Genomic DNA, 13,679 nt, shown 5'->3' with positions numbered 1-13,679 from the left:
AAATGTCAAGGTCACCTGATTGACCAAAGGCATAGTTATATATTTAAATCGGGTATTTAAAAAGAAAAAAAAGATTAATAACTATCAATATAAACATTCAATTGACATTTAAGCAGCAATATGTTTTTCTGTTTAACTGGAATTGCCAATATTATTAACTTTATTTAATTCATTTTACGTCTTCACTGATGCCAGAAGGATGAATCATATTCTACTGAGATTTTGCTTACACATAAATTCCTATAACATTTAGAACTGGCCAACAGCTAAAATGTATATCTACTATCCTGAAACTTGGAAGATATGTCAGTCTAACCTTAATTTAGTACACGGGCATTACCGTGGCATTACAAATTGTCTGTCGTTCGGTGAGCATACATATATTTAACAGACACCTCTTGTGGTGTGTGTTCCTGGAAACATGCGTCAGGTCTATTGTCTCTGATAAAACTGCTGACACACTGGCGTTACCTGATACCGCAGACTGCTGAGAGGTATCGGCCAGCTCAAATCGATGATCTTTAAACGTTGTAAGAACTATTTCACGTGTTACCATTGGTGACATCTTTTCAAGCAGACTACATGTCTACAATCTGCAGAAAGGCAATTTTCACAAGAATATTCTTCAACTTGAATTTGCAAAAGAGAGTCGACGCATTTCTCGCCCTAGCTGTTGCTGGCCGTCAATGAATCGGCTTTTTAACCTACTAAGATATAATAGATGTCGGCAAAAAGCATACAATGTTTAAATTAATAGAGAATTAATAAACAGTTCCTAGAATGACTTATGTCAGTGTGTTTTTTTAATAATGATATGGAACTCGTGTTGTTTTAAAGGCAGTGGTCTTTGACCTTTAAAAGGATGCAATTGGTGTAAAATTGATGGCCTAGCATCACAGTGTTGCCATACAAGTCAAAATGCGAGAAAAAATGTCGATGACACCTGAGAGTGCTTAACTTTTGACTCAACGCCATGGGTCTTTCACGTGACTTGCAGACTAAGCATGCATAATAATTGAGCCAACTCGATTTAAGCTCCCGCCAATACATGGCAAAGATACAGCCGCGGACAAGCCGAATTGCCATTTGACCAACATATGTCTCTTTATGTGTGACTTTGAACTCCAGATATGGGTCTTGCACGCGACTAATCATTTTTAAGGTGAACATTAGTGCCAAGTTATTTTAGAATCCTCCAAATCATTGCCAAGTTACAGCCCAGACAGGAAAAATACGAGTTTTGACCAATGTTCACCTTGAGTGTGACTTTGACCTAAAGTCCTGAGTAGTGCACGTAATTCAGCGTTGTATTATGGTGAACATTTTTGGAAGGTTATTTCCCCAATCCTTCCATACAGAAAAAGGTTATGAGCCGGACAAAAGAGACATTCAGCACGGACGAACGCACGCTCATAAACCAAGCCGCCATTGTGGTGTTCATGTACTGCTCCCGCAAGCAGGGTTCGTCTAAAACGACCTTCCACTGCAGAGTTTTACCATTGCAACAAAAAACGAAACCAGGGGTGTTTGCCTGTCAAATATGTTGCCCGGTCATGAGGGCTATCACCGGCTCTTGGAATTTGTTTTAAGAAGAAATACACTGATTGGTTGCTCAAAGTTTTCAGGAATGTGAAGACAAACATTAACCTTTGAATTCCGGACAAAGTTTATTATATGACCGTTGATCGTGCCCTTGTCCATTTGAACGTTCAGAAATTGTTGTTTTTTTGTGAGAGCAGTAGGTCAAGATTTCACCAGTGTCGTTTTGATATTTTGTTTAAACAATTTCACATGAACGATTTACCCCATAACCATAAAAAAGATGCCTGCTGACCTGATAGATCGCCATGAGTTCAGGGTGAGTAGGTCAAGGTCACAGTCAAAGATGTTTCAAGGACTTGTACGAAAAAATTGCCTGAGAGCGGTTGATCTATGACCATAAAACTGCACTGGCAGGTTGTATTTGGCCAGAAGATTACTACAAAATAAGTTAGGAAAGAACGTCCACACCATGAAACATCACTGCATGGTAGATTGCATGGTATCATTTTTTAATAGTAAATCATTTTGGTCATAAGGTCAAACGTTCATGTCGTACGTGAGCACTATCTTGTTTGGAAAACATGGTCCATAACTTAACTCGATTACAGAGTATCAGTAGCTTGCCCTAGACTAGTTAGAGTTACCATAACTTTAATGTAGATACATGTTTAGCTCACCTGGGCACGAAGTGCTCAATGTGAGCTATTGTGATCGCCCTATGTCCGTCGTCCGTCGTCAACAATTTGACTGTTAACACTCTAGATACAGGTAACAATTTGGGCACTATCTTAATGAAACTTGGAACTTGATCAGAATGTTATTGTTGATGATCTTTATTGGATCAGGTGAGCGATTCAGAGCCTTCAGGGCCCTCTTGTTGTTTATAAATGTTATTACACATTATACACGCCCCAATTTTAAGGTAATGTAAAACGTGTTTGCTGAGGTTCTTCAGCTAGCCATAGCCAGACCAGTAAATGGCGTTTTATGTCAAAGATCAAGTTCAGGGTACGACCAACGATGACAGATCAGAAGTCATTGAATTGTTTTGAATATAAAACTCTGTGATGAACCGTATTGTTTTGGGGTCAGAGGTTCGCAACTTTTTACTTTCGTCCCACACCCCAGGAACTTGGATCTATGTGTTTATGTATGATTGGGATTCACGCCCAAAACACTTTGACTAATTAAATTCGGTGTGCACCAGGCTTTATATTTGACTTTCACCAATAGGTATATGGGTCCTGTACAATACTAGTTTTAACCCATGACCTTTGGGCAACCTAACCCTAACCCTAGATATATATATCGAAGGTAAAATTTACAATGCTCAAACAATGTTGACGATGTATTTTTTGTATAAAAGTTTACGACTATGCAAGTCCAATAATCAGTGTACAGTATATCTATAATAAGTTATTTGCGTTCATGGATATTAATGATTATTCTTTTAAAAATCATACGTAATTTATAGACGCCGAAAGTATATCCACAATTGTTATTGTTTTTGTTTAGAAATGGCGCGAAATGCCGTTTCTCACGCCCTCTGTCGGATACTACTGTGGGAAAGTATTTACTACTACGCAGAACTCATTGTTTGTTGACGGAATGCTAGGCGGTTCTGTACAAGTAACACGCGTTCCTATTGGTCGAACTTGTTGCGCGCGATCTACAGTGCGCCGATATACTATTGAATACACAAATTTTACCTGTCAATATAAAGAGCTGTTACAGCTGAATTTCAGCATTTATTGACACGTTTTCAATAAACATCTTGTAACCATAACAAGTTGAAACATTTCAAAGAAATATTTATAGCTTAAGAAGTATAACATTGATAAAAGTGATCATAGCTTTCAGGATATTCGTAAAGCTGAGTCATCAATTTTGCTCTGCGTCAATACACTCGTGGATATTCGGTGGCGGAAAACAAACGGACTTCAAGTGCGGAGTACAATTAAACTACGTAATAAGCAGTTTTGGCCCATTCACTTATGAAACAAGACGTGTATTTTGTTGGCTAAAATCAAAAGTCACCTGGATTTATCAATTTCTAAGTGATTGAATTGCTGATCGACGAAAATGAGTAAAAAGGTGAGTTTTTCAGTGTTTTATGTTCAATGTTTAACTGTTGAGTTGTGTGTCCTAGTTTTTACATGGACGGCATGGCATTAGTTTCTTTGTTTACTTCTTGTGTTTATAAGTATAGTGGCTGTTCATCTAGGGTTTAACTTACTGAAGTTGTTTCATTTGTTGTTAAGTGTTCGGTCTAATATTCATAAGAATTTCTTGTTAAACTCGTGAGGTTCTTTACCTGTTGATTATACGAAGTTGATAAATGCGCAGATTCGGCAGTTTATTTAGCGTTTATCTCATACATACTTTCGGGGGCACGTGATGGCTTACTTTGCCAATTTATATTGCGTCTGAACAATGCCCCCAAGGACACAAAAACATGATGAAACTTCGCAGATCTACATACATGTACATGCACTTGACCAAAAATCAGAACATTTTGTTTTGCGATTTTACTTTCACCAGCCCTGAAATACATGTTGCATGTGAATATAATTATTTAATGGGAAATGATTAAATTAGTCTATGTTTTTTTTGTAAAAACCCATAACCAAAATGAAAATTATTTACCCAAAACATTTTTTGTCATTTCACAGTTTCAATATTTATCTAGATGGGCCCTTTATTTTAAACTGCTCAGGTAAAACACAATGAAGTAATCACTTCTCCCATTTTTTGCTGTGTTAGTCAGATTTATATTGGCTTTGACCTCACCTATGGTATGATTAAGAAATACCAGCTTGATCAGTACAAAAGCATTGATCTGTTTGGGTTATAAATGAAATTTGCTAAGGGCACAGTGTAAATATTTAGGATGGTTGTGAAATATAGTACACTTATTTTCTACTTATAAATATACACTGAGCTGCACAATATCAGTGCATGAATTAAATTAGGTGTAAGTTTAACATAGACCAGTAACATTTAGTACATATATAAATATGAATTTATATATATATATATATATATAATATTAGATATACGTACGTGTAAACCATGATGTCATTAAGTACAAATTCATTGTTCTATTAAACATCATTAATTACAATACTAAACAAGCAATCACTAACATTCTAGTTGACAACTATTGTTTCCTAAACAATATATGGATAATACCTATTGTATTGAAACAAATAAAATGAATTATTAAACAACTATTTAATGATCCAATAATGAGTTAATTTTAAGGCAGATTTTGGACCAATGGAAGTGTGGTATTTTCAAAATGTTGATGATAAATCTTGTTTAATCCTATTTATAAAGTATATATACCAGATGAACCAAGCTTGATATTAACTAATATAGTTTTTGCGATAAATTTAGTTGTGTCCATTGAAAGCCATTTTAACGTAACATACTCGTAGCCTATTTGTTAAAGGATAACCAAACTCTTAATTTATAATTGCACTTGGTCGTATCCTTCACTATGTATTTCAATTTTTATGTAGAAACCAAGTGTGGCTTCCATATACAGTTTTATTTATAAATGGATGGATAAAATATGCTGTGAAGAAAAATTGTTTACAATTTTGTTTTGAATCTCTTCTGGAGAATGATGAAGGTGATAAAACGATTGTGTGGTTTCTATTCTTGACAAAGTGTAGTTGTAACGTCATACTATTTGTCGTGTTAATGCCGCTATTTTCATCACAGAGTCTTTCTAATTCTGTCTCATTACTATGCCCGATATGGAAGCAGCAATCTATTTTCCTCTCCTAGTTTCTATTTTCTCCTCAGACAGATTCAATCTGTTTTGCAGAAATTATGTTCGTAGTATTTATATTTTTTGCCTCCTACAAGTATTTCTTGACATTTTTGTAAATCTCTGTAGCGCTTTTGTCTTGATCTAGTGCACATTTTTTATTTTTTTTAGGATTTGAGCTCAAACTCTGATTAGAATGTTACTTCCCATCAATGGTACCTGTACAATTTGCAGTTTATGCATAATTTGCAGTTTAAGTATTATTTCATATTACTTTTATTCATAACTTTCCTTCAGTGTTATTCAAATTCATATATCCTAAGTGAAGAGTTTTTGTGTCTTTCTTCTCTTCAGTGCAACATGTCCCCTTTCAATATTTTACATTTCTTCAACTATGTTAATTATTCATATATAAATATATAGGAGATATTTTTGAAGCAATCTAATATGGTGTCATGAAAATATATTCCTAATGTTTGTGTAAATAGTTGTTTTAGACTAGTAATTATAGTCTTGAATGTTCCCATTCAAAACTGCACTCTCATAGATATACAGTTTTGACACCATATCATTTATTTTTCAACTTGGAATGAGATAAAATATGAGATCGCAGTTTTTCATATTTCAGTTCGAAAATTATATTTTTATGGCGAAAAAGGGTAACTAATGCTTATAGGAAAATGCGTAAAACATCATTTTTTTAACATGAACATGAATACCTGCAATCTTATTTTTTGTCAGCAGTCTTATAGAATTGGTTTCAATGCATTTTAGCAAAAAATGGCTGTTTCCAAGAGAAAAATAAAAAACATTCAATCTGTGAGAGTGCAGCTAGACATAATGCACTGTAGTTCATTTTTAATGACATAACAAGTTTGGAGTGTATTCTTTCGAAATTGCTGTATTCTTTCTGTATTTAGTTGATGTTATAAAAAGAACTGGTAGGATTTTTTTGTCTAAGAATGTTATTTTTGGAAAATCTCGTTACTCCTGATTCCTTATATGTACAATGTTTCTCTTAGTTTTCCTGATCTCTATTTAAGGATTGTCAAGGACAGTGGTTGGTGGGTGACGTCAGTCCTGATGTTTCCTCCACAATAATCATTGTCTCTATGTCTTGAGATACCATGAAGTTTTCCATTTCTCTTTTATCATGGTAAATGTCACTGCATTCATGGAGAAGTCTTGTGTGTAGCAATTCGTAGATTAAAATTGGTATGGGAGATTTTGAAAAATAAAGAAATTAGACCATGATCTTTAAGACTTACTAAGATTTATGAGGAAATAAGATTGTCTATTTAGCAATAGTTACCATCTCCTATTTCTACAACATTAAATTTGATTCAGGGCCATCTTTACACATTCTATTTACTACAAAAAACAGAAGGACTTTTATTCCAGTCTGTATTTGGAATGAATCATACAAGTGTTTTAAGGCCCTGTCAGCTATTACCATGACAGTTTCCTGATGACTCAGCTGAAATATTGATTGGATGCTGTTAATCCAGGGCTCTGGAATGTGGAAGCTACAAGTGGGAAATGGCCCTTATCGAGTCCCTGAAATCGATGGTGTTGCTTCAGAGGACATTATGACTAACACCTTCCTCATTGGAATCTAGCATCACCAGTATTGAGTTTGAACTGTGAGATCAACTGGGGACTATTTCACCGTGATGAGGCTATCAGGCTAGGGTCTTGCATGAGTCACTGTTAAGAGACTCATTTTTTCCTATTTTATGCCAAATGGATTTGTCCCGACTCTGTATTCTGTATTGATGATGTACTATTGATTGGTGAGTCAGCAGCTTCCAAGCTGCCATCTTGCTGATACAGGGAGTTTTTCTCTACAGTTGTGTGTGTATGGTAACAGGTGTTCGTTCCCATGGTAATGTTGGTATTCTCCATGTGGACATGTCCACATCATCCAAATCAATCTACACCAGATGTCACTCACCACTGTCTCTTAAACTTAACTTATCCATACTAAAATTATATTGTCATTATTAAACTAAAGAGTCCAGCCAAAATCACCTGATATGTATTAGGAACAAAATGCGTATGAGTTTCAAGTTACATTGACCTTCTATTCATAGTATATTCTACTCAATTTTGTGAATATAATTGTGTATTTAGTGCAAATCAGCACACTGTAATTTTTAATAGTATTGATAAAATAAATAGTAATATTCTATTTTAAGCTTGAAAAATGTTTTTGAAATGATACATATCAGAGCTTTAAGAAAAATATTAATGAGCATATCAGCTGCTGTTTAATGACATTACGCAATAGTTTATAGTGTTATAAATATACTGTGTGCTTACATCATTAAAATTCCCCTCAATAAATTGAAAAATAACCACAAACAAAAATATATTCCCATGTTCAGTCACCATGTCTATGTAAGTTTTTTAGTTTGAATACAAGGAAATTATCAATAAGAGTTTGTTCTGTAATTTCGTCTTTATTGTAAACAAATATTTGTCATAAAATTACATCATGATTATAAATTTCATGCTTAATTTCACTATTTGAAAGAAAATACTCTTTTTTAATTATGTCTCCTTAAAAGGAGAATTACTTTTCCCTGAAATTTGCGTGACATCCCTGACATTACTAAGTGTCTGTAAATATTTTGCCCTCCTGTGATAACTCCCTTTAATTATATCATATGGAATTTTCTTCTATTTCGAGGCTGTTTGTACTCCGTAGTTGCTATAAATAACTCCTCACAAGTTCTGTAGTCAAAATAATTTAATAGCAATAATGCTATTCTCAGCATGAAAGTTCTATTTATAGTTACTAATAATTCTTGTGACATTTTGTGAATGATGAAAAATGTGATAGGTTAAAACCATAGCCTTATCAATCTTATTAATTCACGATGCTGCTCTCTGTCATGTTGACAAGAAATTTGAAGTGAAATACAGAATGTTTACTCTTAAAATTTTTTTTTTTTAATTTATTTACTTGCACTTAGAAGGTTTTGCTGTGTCTGAGGATTGTCAGACTTATAAGCTGCTCTCCCACACCGAACAAAACCTGTTATTATAGGATGAGGATCATGTTGAGTTATATTTGGATAGAAAATGTTTGTCTTATTTTAATGCATTATTTTTTTCTATTTTCAGATATTTTTGTCACAAATAAAGTCGGAGGGGCTGCATATGCCACCACTGACTCCAAAGACGATTTCTGATGAGGAGCTGATTGCCCTGTCTGTGAAGGACCTTAATCGCATGCTGAAGGGATTGACCAGGGATGAAGTGATAAAACTGAAACAAAGAAGGCGGACACTTAAAAATCGTGGTTATGCTGCTAATTGTCGTGAGAAACGAATTTCACAGAAAGATGTTCTTGAGACGGAAAAAAGTGTGCTGAGGAATGAAGTAGATCGTCTTCAGAGAGAAAACGACATAGTACACATGGAACTGAGTGCTCTCAAGAACAGATATGATGCTTTACAACGATTTGCCGAGGCAAACAAAATTCATGTGGTGACTGCTCAGCCACTGTATCTTGGGAACTCGTTGCGGGTTGAGCGCCATGAACGTCATGAGCCACCCACACAGCCCATTGTGCCACAGACTCACATTACACAGCAGTCAGCTTTCAGTCAGCATGACTTTGTGAAGTATTCAGAGTCCATGCATCATGAATCAGTAATAGTTAAAAGTGAGCCACGACTACAGCCGTAACCATCGGCTTACGAACTTCTTCATTATTCCATCCATATAGACGCTACTGTAGTTGATCAAACTCGCCCATCAAACATTCTGACAAGTCACAGATGAATATCTGTGTCAAACAACGAAGTGTTCATATTGATAATCAAATGTTTCATCATACAGAACTGTGCTACATTAACATTGTATTGTATGTGGGGTTCTTCAAAAGTTAGTATGTCCCCAGTATTAAATGTGCTCCGTTCATTTCTTATTAAACAAATGCATTTTGGTTATTATGAAATAAGTGCTATAATTCAACATGTATATTGTGTTTGTTATATTTTGACAAAATGGTATAAACAATCTTTTTTTCATAATCTGAATTATATGTTGTGTATTTTTATGAATGTTTCAAGCTCTTGACAACTAAATTTTGATTACATGCCAATTGATTTTGTGAAAATTCTACATGGGATACCATAGAATTATACTTTACTACGTAATTGAAACACTAGTATAGGTTCATATGAGTCATATACATAAATAAATTATCTTTAAATCATGGGTTGTGATTTTCGTTGCAGTTAAACTCTTGATAAAATATGCATATAAGTTAATTTCTGATTGTTTATTAATTTCTGATATTAAAAATTTCATTTTACAAACACACTTTAAAACAAGATTTACAAGAAAATGATGATATTGTGAATTTGTCTATATATAGAAAGTATTATTTTTAAACCATACATAAGATTGTATTATTCATCATTCAAAGTAATGAAAAAAAAATAGGTAGTTCCCCTTTCTTTTTGGAAGTAAATTTACACAAGGATGTTTCATAAATAGTTAAACATTTCCAAAGCAGGGATATTTTTTCCTGGAAAGAACATCATTTAACAAGATTTCTGTGAAACATTCAGTAATACGTCTGTTTTAAACTTAATAACATTATGTCACTTTGAGGTAGATTATAATAAATGCTATCAAAATCTGGTCGAAATGTATGACATTGATTTATTTAGTATCCAAGATTTCAATCCTTAATTGTTATATTATTAATTGCTTTTGTGTGGTTAACTTATCCTAACCCAGATTCTGTTCCATTGCACTGTACTGAACCTGTTCAAAATTGCTTTGGTGAGCAAAATTTGAGATGACCCATGTAGAGATACCTAAATGTTGATCAATGTGGCATATGTATAAAACTGTGTCACCACTTTGTAAAGAAGTAAAGCTTTATTGCTACATGTACTCCTAGTATCTGCTATCAGTTTGATTTTCAATGGTATGTTGGGTCAATTATGTAATGAATCAAATGGCCTGTAAACATTTTTTTGGTTTCAATTTACATATTAAGTTTAAATGACATTCCATTTGTTGCTTGTGATAGTGAGATATTTTACATTCTATGGTTTTGTGATTTTTCTTTACTTATCAATATTTGATTTTTTTATTCCTTAATCTGAATGATTGTTTTTGTATCCAAAGTTTTTGTTGGCTTTTAAAAAAAAAGTGCATGGTCAGCTGCAAACAAATTGTATTTGAAGACAAAAATCCTTTGGAATAAGAAGTCTGGTTTCTGGTTACCTGGGAATAAGACGTCTGGTTTCTGGTTACCTGGGAATAAGACATCTGGTTCCCTGAGATTAAAGGGACATGCTCATGTTTTCGTAAAATGCACTTTTTATTGTTAGATGAAATAAAGAGTGTCAAATTATAACAAATTTTTAAATTAAGGTACTTAGGCTAGAACCCTTCAGCAAGTGCTGATATATTCTCAGATATTGTTTTTGAAATCTACGATTTTGAACAGCATTAGTAACGCAATTTGACTATTGAAGTTATCCTCTTCTTTGCCTATAAGTCCTTGTGGGCGTGAGGTTTTGCTGTAAGTTTTCTTATATTTCTCACTGAACTGATGTGGGTTCACTCGCATCTAACTAAAGCAAAAGTATTTTTGTTATACTATAAGTGTATCTTTTTGAGGAATTTAGTAATCAAAGAGTAAAAAAGTAATAAAATAACTGTTTTCCAATGCATAACAGGGAAAAGATTTGGTGCTAAAACATGAGCAAGTCCTTGGGAATAAGAAATCTGGTTCCCTGGGAATTAGAAGGCTGTTTACCCTTGTTTTATTTCTTTTTTTAAGAATTTAAACACCTTGTTAAAAAGCATCACAAATAGACTTGTACTCGGTTATTGCATACATGTTTGTCTGAATTGTGAATGAAAACATCAAGTAGCACATTAGATTTTAACTTCCAAGGTTTTATCCACTAATTGTTTTGGCATGGTCTTCCAAAATGAGATAATTATCGATCAGTATCGCTAAAAATATAATGGTTTGCATGAAATTATCAACAATAAGTTCAGTTTAGACATAAAAACCATGCCAGAATACATGTGTGAACGTTGGACAAACAAATGTGCTGTATAAAATGTAATTAACTAAATACAAAATGTACACCTGTATATATAATATACCCATGCTTCGTTCAGATGTTCAGTATTGTTTTTCATGAGCTCATCTTCAATATTGCCATAAATTCTCATGTCAGTGATTGGAGAAAAAGTATATATTTTTTATGTAGATTTACGGGGTTGTTGTTTTATTTACTACCTTGTAAGTAAAAGCAACAGTCTTACACTTGAACATAGATGATGGGTGCTATTGGGACGCTCACACTCCATGTATATCAGCCATACTGTCACTAACAGTACAACTGGGAAACAGATAACACCCCAGGACTTGGTCTCTCTTCCTTGACAATGGTGACAATATGTGCATGGTTACAAGCTATTTGTAAATACTGTCAATGACATTTAATATCTTGAAACAAACATCATTCCATTCTCATTGTATTGGATAATTTTTTATAATTGTTGTTCAGATGCAGGGTGACTTTCATGACTGTTTTGTTACTATGCCCATCACAGTTGACATTCTCAAGAACTATTAGAACCAGCAACTAAATGTTTGTGATCTAGTTCATAAGTGTCCATTGTCTTTGGTTTAAGACCATTTCTGACCTGTCCTTAAGTACATTATACAATTTTAAACAACTATTTATACAATACTACTTATTTAATTAATGTCAAATGGAGTCAGTGCTTTAAATCATTTTACTGTAAGTTTTTGTTCTTCTCTTGCCACTAAGAATGGTATTTGAATGTTTCCTTACAATGCTATTCCTATGGTTGATACGGGCGTTTTCTTTATCAATATTTCTTTTATTCGGTGAATCGTTTTCTTTTTTGACATTGTTTAAATGTTGCCTAGTGCCGTGTTATGTGTAATGTTTAATATTGTGTGATCATTCGACGATGGTTACAATGAATAAATTATGTAAAATATAGATGTATTACGTTATAATTTACAGTGTCAACAAACAAGCTGACAAAAAATATCCTGCTGTTTTGGGCGTTTCAATAATACATTTAGAGCAAAAAGTAGAACAGACATTTACAGGTTTTCTTTAAACCTCTCAACTTAATTGTGTGTAAAATAACTGAAAAATGGGATGAACTTCCATTTCTTTAGAATTAAACATTATCTCGCCACACCCGAGCTTACATCACAGTCGTTACGGACGTTAGTCACGTCTGCACTTGATTTTTTTTTCAAGATCAAACCACAGATATTTCGAAATAACTTCATGTCGTGAGACATTATTGTTCCTGATTACATTATAGATACCTTTTAACCTGCACAACATTTTATCTCGCATAATTCTTCTTGGTCCGTTGCCATTCCGCCTAGGTTACATTATTTATCGTACATGGTTGGGTTTATAGTAACAAAACAAACGCAAAATACGTTTTGCCAACTGCGCAGTTTTCACTACCGCATTACTCAGGTACAGAACTATTTATAGCGCATCGAGGACACGATCACTAGATTACGGCCATTGGGGGGTTAAACTACGATCGTATAGAAGGCGGACATAGTCCACGCTTCGGCGCGCATGCGGTAAAATAAACATTGGCCTTTGTTGCAAAATACCGCTGAATCAGCTGAATGTCCCTCTGTCGTTTAGTTGATAAAGGGAAAGAAGAAATGATTGGATAGACTGACAGTCAATTGCGCATGATCCTCCCGAGATCTACATAACCCGGGTTGGATCGGTGCTAAAAAAACATGGGTTTGGCGGTACCTATCCTCGCATTCTAGAGCGGATCTGTAAACTGCACTAACCAGGTATATTGGTTTAGCTTATCAACTAAACAGCACCAAAAAGACGACAAGAAATAGACAAAATAACATACGGATTTCAGGCTCTGAGCTAGGTCACCATTGTCATATATTTGGAATTTTTGTCGCAGTATAAAACCACTGGCACCGGATTTTCAAACTCAATCATTTTTTTTTAAAAATCAAAAAAAATCTTATAATTCCTTACTAATATTTTTTTTAAATATGCACTTTGTACTGTATATTATACTAGTATATTATACAGTACAAAGTGCATAATTATTTAAAAAAAATATTTTTCAATATTTTTTCACCTATTATAATTTTTAGTAAGGAATAATAAGATTGTTTTTTATTTTATTTTTAAAATGACTGAGTTTGAAAATCCGGTGCCAGTGTATAAAACCGTGCATAAGAAGTGAACCCAGTCGTCGCTTCAGTGTTTGAAGGCTAATTTTGCAATAATAATAGATCCGGGTGAGGGGTCTTTTCTTCGGGACT

General features: G+C 33.9%; 1 protein-coding gene across 1 annotated transcript; it reads left to right on the top strand.

The window, feature by feature from the left end:
- Positions 1–3,224: 3,224 nt before the first annotated feature.
- LOC128209974 (transcription factor MafF-like) lies at positions 3,225–12,342 on the top strand. The gene is made up of 2 exons (XM_052914261.1): positions 3,225–3,636; positions 8,450–12,342. Exons 1-2 carry the CDS (start codon positions 3,625–3,627, stop codon positions 9,014–9,016), a joined length of 579 nt encoding a protein of 192 aa, XP_052770221.1. The 5' UTR covers positions 3,225–3,624; the 3' UTR covers positions 9,017–12,342.
- The last annotated feature ends 1,337 nt before the right edge of the window (positions 12,343–13,679 follow it).

This window comes from Mya arenaria, chromosome 2 (assembly GCF_026914265.1).
Source record: "Mya arenaria isolate MELC-2E11 chromosome 2, ASM2691426v1".
Classification (NCBI taxonomy): domain Eukaryota; kingdom Metazoa; phylum Mollusca; class Bivalvia; order Myida; family Myidae; genus Mya; species Mya arenaria.
The sequence above is the reverse complement of the archived record's forward strand: the minus strand, read 5'-3'. Positions and strand labels throughout refer to the sequence as shown.